At 55.0% G+C, this 6,696-nt stretch overlaps 1 protein-coding gene across 1 annotated transcript in view; it reads right to left on the bottom strand.

The window, feature by feature from the left end:
* MDFI (MyoD family inhibitor) overlaps nt 1-4,361 on the bottom strand; it is a 13,249-nt gene extending 8,888 nt beyond the window's left edge. The window contains exon 1 of the mRNA XM_004379556.2: nt 4,340-4,361. Within this exon, the coding sequence (XP_004379613.1) occupies nt 4,340-4,361 (22 nt within the window). The remainder of the gene's footprint in view (nt 1-4,339) is intronic.
* Between the last annotated feature and the right edge of the window lie 2,335 nt (nt 4,362-6,696).

Genomic DNA, 6,696 nt, shown 5'->3' with positions numbered 1-6,696 from the left:
ACCACTGCGCCACCAGGGCTCCTGTCCTTCTCTGAGCTGTCTCCAAATGAGAGAAAGAACAGAAGGGAGATAATTAGAGGGATCAGGAAAGGCTTGGGCACGCAGGTCTGGGGGCGTTGCATATTGAGGGGAAGACCCAGTGGCTCCACTTCCTCCATAGGCCCTGAGCATTCCTGTGTGACCTCTGGCCCTCAAGGACCCCTGAGAAATCCTTGTTCCAAAGATCCAAGTCCCCCCTGGCTGGACACGGTGGGGGTACAGAGGCCCCATGTGAGTGGCACAGAGGGAGGCAGGCCTAGGCCAGCATGCTCACACCTGCCAGGGAAAACCACAGGCCCTGCCTGGAGACAGGAGTTGGGGCAGGGGAAAGGGAAGGGCTGGGGCTCCTGGGACACCTGGCGGGCAGCAGAGTTACCTGTTGGGAGCCCCCCACGGTGCCCACTGCTGCCCCAGAGAGGCATGGGGGTGGTTCCCTCGGCCCCTTCTGCTCTTTGGGTCTGGAGCCCCAAATCTAGAGGCCTCTGCTTCAGCCCAAATTGCAGCCCACAGGGTGCCAAGGCCTGAAGTAGAGGGAAAGTGCAGGAAAGCGGGGTGGTGGGGTCCCGGGAGGGGAGTGAGTACACCTGGGAGTACCTGACTTGCCCTGAGAGCTGGCAGGGAGACAGAAGAGCCCAGCCAGCGACTACAAGAGAAGTGGGGGGTAGGGGGAAGGAGAGAAAGGAAGGAGTGGAGGGATGTCTGGGCCAGGCACATCAGCAGGGGTCAGTCTTTTGGAGGGGGTGGCTGATTCTGGCCTGTCTGAGGTTCTGCCATGGGGAAGGGCCCATCTTCTCCTCCTTCACCCTCAGGTTTATTCCTAGATCTGGGTGAGAGAGGCCACAGGGCTCAGGGAGTGGGTGGGCCTGAGAGTCACTAGGCAAATGGCTGTCTTCATGAAAGCAACTGAGGCAGAGCCCAAAGGGAGGGAGGTCCACCGAAAAGAAATGGAGAGGATACAGGTGCAGGGGGGAGGGTCCAAAGATGGGAAAGTGCAGGGAAAGTGGTAAACAGAGGGACAGCTGGGAAGAGCGAAAGGCCAGCAGAGGGTAACACAGCTGTGGAGGGAGGGAGGCAAACCTGGCCCCAGAAGCTTCTGTGGAGGCACCTTGACACCCCAGGGGGTGCGACAGTCCAATTCCAAGAACGTGACAATGGGCCGGGTCCTAGGTAGGGTTCCAGGGAGGTATCATAGGAAGCAACCAACAAAATGGAAGTATGAGGGACCAGACAGTGGAGTTCCCCCTTCACCACCTGGGTTAAAGATTGTTGTTGGTGTGCCATCGAAACGAGTCAATTCTGGCTTACAGCAACCGTACATGACAGGGTAGAACTGCCGATAGGGTTTCCTAGGCTGTATTCTTTACAGGAGCAGATCACCAGGTCTTTTCTCCTGCAGAGCAGCTGGTGGGTTCAAACCGCTAACCTTTTGGTTAGCTCTTCCCAGACCATATGGTTATCAAGGACAAGGTGGAGCAGGCAGGTGGAGATGACACCCAAGGAGGAATGTGCTGCCTGCTAAATGGCACCTCTCCCAGCCCTGAGTCTGGTCTGCACCAGCTCAGACATGACTTTTGGAGGCTCAGGCTTTAGTCCTAATTCCCATAAAGGGAGGGGTTCTTTCCCAGCCTCACACTCTGGCCCCCAGGGGTATCTTGCCATGGCCCCAGGCCCTGAACCAGGAGTCCCGACTGCCCCCTGCGGTGGAATGAAAAAGGCCTGAGTGAGGAGTTGGAAGATGCAAGCCCCAGTTTTTACTAGTTACCAGCTCAGGCAAGTCACCAGGATTTATGTGTAAAGGAGGATCCTAACGTTTCTCTCTCAGGGTCTCAAGGAGAAAATGAACTGCTCAGATGGTGCCCTGGCATGCAGGGGGTCATTTGTGAACCAACCTACCCACCTTCCATCCCTCCTTCTTCCTTCCTGTGCTGTTTAGTTTAACATTTATTTAGCACCGATGATGCCCCTGACAATATGTCAAGTAAATGAGAAAGACCAGGTCATCCCTCAGGAGTTCTCTGATAGGGTGGGGAGTGAGGCTGTCACATATACTGAGAGGCAAGAGTTATGGATGGTGCAACCTGGGTGGTGCGAACAGTTAACATACTTGGCTGCCAACAGAAAGGCTGGAGGTTCAGATCTACCCAGAGGTGCCTTGGAAGAAAGGCCTGGGCATGTACTTCTGAAAAATCAGCCATTAAAAACCCTGTGGAGCACAGTTCTACTCTGACACACATGGGGTCGGCATGAATCAGAGTTGTCTTGACGACCACTGGTTTATCTATAAGAATTGTGGAAGCACAGAACATGGATATTTAGCTTAGATGGGGAGTAGGGGAGTAACTAGGAGGCTTCCTAGAGAAGGCAACATCCACACTGAGTCTTGAACAATTAGCAAAAAAGAGGAAAAGGGCATTTCAAGAATAGCAGCAGGAACCAAGATCCTGGAGTGAACAGTTGCTGAGTGAATGAGAGAAACCACAGGCCTTTGGTGGAGTTGAGGCAGGCAAGCCTAGAACGCTAGCTGGTGCATGGCCGGCCTGGTGGTTATTTTCCAGGCTTTCTCCTGAGGTTACCAGGGTGCACGGGGTGATAGCATTCGATTCTGTCATGGAGGGAGCCAGGATTTCTGCTCTCTTGGCCCCCAAGGGTGGGAGAGAGAGGAAGGCAAGGAAGAGGGTTTAGGGAGAGTGGAGTCCCCTTCTCAGCCCTCTTCACTCAATGTGTCCACTGTCTAGGGCAGCCTCTCCTATGCTTCACTTACAGGACTGTTGGCCTTGAATTTGGGTGGAACAGGATAGCAGAGAGAGCTGAGACCCAGGCCCAAGGCGGCTCCTCCTACAGGAAGTCTGCCACTTTAGGGTGCCCATCAGCCCTTGTAGGGAAACCAGGGAGGAAAGAGAACCAAGTACAGTATCTTGAGCTAGAAATACACAGAGGGCCAGACCTCCTGAAGCTGGGAGGGGCAGCTGAGGTAGCAACACCAAGGACAGATGAGGAAATTGTGCCAAGTGCCCAGAGACATGGGAGCAGAATAAGAAGGAATAAGTAACGACAGGAAGACCTGACCTACAAATGGGAAAACTGTCACAGGGAGCCTAGATCCCATGACACTGGCCCAGGAGACAGCACGGGCTTGGAGTGGACAGGGCAGGAAAGCCAGGCAGGAGGTGGAGCCCAAGTGCTCACACATCAAGAGGCCAGAAGAGCCCAGTTCTCCTCTTTGTGACCAAGAGGCACCACTGCCGAGCCAGAGTCGGGGGAACATCTCTAAAGAGAAACCTCTACAGAGACATTCAAGAGGGTAGAAATGTGGAGGGGGCTGGAGGGAGGGAAGGGGTGGCAGTAAAGGCCAAGAAGGGTCCCTGTGTGGATGTGCAATTCATGTCCTGCATAAAGGCGCCTGCTTAAGGGGTGAGGTGGGTGGGTCTGAAGTTCCTGGTTGGGGCTCCTTCCTTCCAGTAGGTGCCATCTGCTTACCCAAGCTGCATACCTGCTCCATCTGATGGGGGGGGACACTTTTTTCTAATTCACACAAAGGTGTCATACATGCTGATGGTGTCTCAGCAGAAGCCCTTAGCCCTGCACCCCTCCTCTCAAGGTTCCACAAGGAGAAAATACAGAAAGGCAGCAGCCCCTTTGCCATGAAACTCTCATACTCCCACATGAGCTAAGGTTCTGCTCAATGCCCCGATTTCTGGAAAGACAGCTCGAAAGGGAATGGAAGAGTCACGTTTAAATCTATAAGCCCAAGAGGAAAGGCTGAGAGACCCACAACCTCAGCAGAGAACTTATAGGCTCCTGCTACCTGCTGCCACCAAGTTAAGGGGTAGTCCTGGGCCTAGAAGCATAGAGAAACCTCTTCCAGGAGGGATGGGTTCACTCCAAGCCTGGACAGTGCCCAGTCACCAGGCCCCTGGCTGGGATGGAGAGATGCCCATGTTCAGGACCTCCAGTGCCTGGTCCCTCAAGTCCAGCCGTCTCCATTGTCCTTGTGGACAGTGGATATGGGCTTTCCCCTTGGTGCTCCGACCAGCTCTGGAGAGTGAGGGCTAGGACTTGATCTAGTCCGAAAGTAGTGGCTGGAACCCCACACTTCAATCATTCCTTAGCCTGGCATTAAAGGGCTCTGCCTACATCTTCAATCTAATCAGTGTACAAGGATCCTGTGTTCCAGGCAAACTGATCTCTCCAAGGACCTGGACCACCACAGTGCCTTCTGACCAGTCCACGCATGCTTATACTATTCCTCTGACCAGAAGGTCCTACCTCCCTTCTTTCCCACTCCCCAAAACCAACTCACCTTCATGACCCAGCTTGAGCATCACCTTTTCCTGCAGAAGACTTCCCTGACCCCCAAACTGACAGTCGCTCCTCCAAGAGGTCCACTTGTTGAGAACTTAGCACTCAGTGTCCCCTGTTGTTCATTATGACCTGGGAGTGAAGTCCTGGCTCCTCAACCAGACTATAACCCTCACCAAGTCACCCCCTTAGGCTGGGGGGCAGTGTCAGTATTCATGTCTGCATCCCCAGTGGGCACTCAGCAAATGTCTGCTGGTGAGTTTTAGAGTCTGGAATGCCCCAGGTCAGGGGAAGGAGAGAGAACGAGGGAGGGTCAAGCATTAGGGTAGCATCTGGCCCTGAACCCCAAGAAGGCTGGAGAACGTGGACTCTCTTGATGCACACATGGTTAATGTGAGCTGACTGGCCACCAGGCTGAGGACTTCGGGGGACCTGGGCTGGCCAGTTAGGCTGGGTCGCGTTCGTTTTATTTTAGGTCTAAAGGCTCCAATTCCCCAGGAAATTCAATTTAGAACCAAGAGCAGGAATGCAATGCCCCAGTGCTGGGCAGAAATCTGCTGTGGGTTAGGGAGCCAGGCTCCTGGGGCTTTCAGGGGTGGGTGGGGAGGAGGCCACTGGGGGAGCCAAGGGTGTAGGGGCTTGGCCACCTGCCCCAGGCAGAGCTGCCCGAGTCCCCAAATGAGCCCCATTTGCATCTTGGGCAGCTGAGGGAGGGGCCTACGTGCTCCCTGGCTGTTCTGCCAGCAGGGCCCCTCAGGGGCAGCGCTGTGGCCTTGCTGTTCTGTCAGTGCTCAGGAGGGAGCGTGGGGGATTCTGGTCTTGGATTCAGGCGTCTGTGGGGTTTTGGCTGGGTCTCCTGCGGTTTGGGCTTCCTGGGCAGCAGGCTTATTCTCCCAAGGCGGCGGCAGAGCAAAGCCTCTCATGTTATGAAAGCAGTATTGTCTGGCCCAGCCCAGACTGGGGGGCTTGCTGAGGGGCTGGGGGGCCTTAAGTTACAGTCCAGAGTTTAATCCTCCCAGTGGCCCACCCTGAACCTTGTCCCCAGCCCTGAGCACATTTTAGCCCCCTCTTCTCCCTGCTGGAGCTGAGAATGGATCAGGCAGGGGAGGGCATAGTGGAAGGAGGAGGGTGGAGGAAAGAGCAGAGTAAATGGATAAAGCGAGGAAGAAAGCAGGGGAAGATGAGAGGATGGGGAAGAAACAGGAGGCTGGGAAAGAATGGACAAGGGGAGAGGCTGGGAGGGAGAGAGGAGGCTCCCAGACACAGAAGAAGACCCTTTCCAGCTCCTTGCCCCTAGCTCTCTCTTCAAGCTAATGGAGCCCAGTTCTTGGTGGAGCTTAGTACCCACAAATCCCTGCTCCAGGGGCCCTCACAGAGAGAGGAGGGAATTGAGGGTGAGCAAAGACACACAGCAGAACACAGTCTCAACTATGTGTTGGCCCCTGGCCAGACTCACTCACTTGTCCTCACTCCAGTTTAGGAGACCCCCCCACCTCCATGGTCCTGGGGGCCGTGGTGCCAGCATCTGTGCCAGACAGACCCAGAGACCAGCCGAACTGAGACCAGCCTTTCAAAACAGACTAGCCCCTGTGGGCGGATGTGGAGACAGGCCTGAGAGAGGAAGGGACTCATCCAAGGCCACGTAGGGAGGGAGTGTGAGAGGTCCAGGGCTAGGATCTTCATTATTCAGAGAATCAAAGAGGGAGAAAGACAGGGGGAGGATAGGAAAGCAAACGGAGACTGACCTAGAGGTGGGATTAGAGCCATGAAATCTGGGTTCACATTCCTGCACCCCATTCCCTCCCTCAACAAATCCCACATGCTCCTGACTTCTCCCTGACCTTGTCTTCGACGTAAGTCTAAGTTTTCAAATGTGTACAGTGAGGTGAATGGACTGAGAGCCACAGTGCGGCTGGAAGGCTCCGGCGGGAATCCAGGGTAGGATACAGACCCCGTGGGGGGAATGGGGCATTTCACCCGGGTTAGTGGGTACTAGGTGGAGACAAGTGTGATGAGTGTGTGTGTGTGTGTGTGTGTGTCAGCCTGCAGAGTGGAGATTGCAGGATCTGACCAGGCCAGGAAGAGAGGAAGGCGAGCTAGAAGAAGGGGCGAGAGGGAGGGGAGAGGCTGGGTCTTGCAGAGGCTCACCGCGGACAAAAGTTTCAAAAGTTTTCGGGAAACGCTCGGCTCGGTTTGGGCTGGTGAAAGGGAGAGAGAGACTCAGATACCCCCACCTCCCGCCTGAGGCCCCCATAAATATTTACATACTGGGCAGTACCAACTGGGACACAAATCCCAGACGGACAAACAGACACCACGGGGTGTGTGTGTCTGGTGTTCGGGGTGGGGGGAGTTGGA

Source organism: Trichechus manatus, unplaced genomic scaffold, assembly GCF_000243295.1.
Source record: "Trichechus manatus latirostris isolate Lorelei unplaced genomic scaffold, TriManLat1.0 scaffold00065, whole genome shotgun sequence".
NCBI lineage: Eukaryota > Metazoa > Chordata > Mammalia > Sirenia > Trichechidae > Trichechus > Trichechus manatus.
The sequence above is the reverse complement of the archived record's forward strand: the minus strand, read 5'-3'. Positions and strand labels throughout refer to the sequence as shown.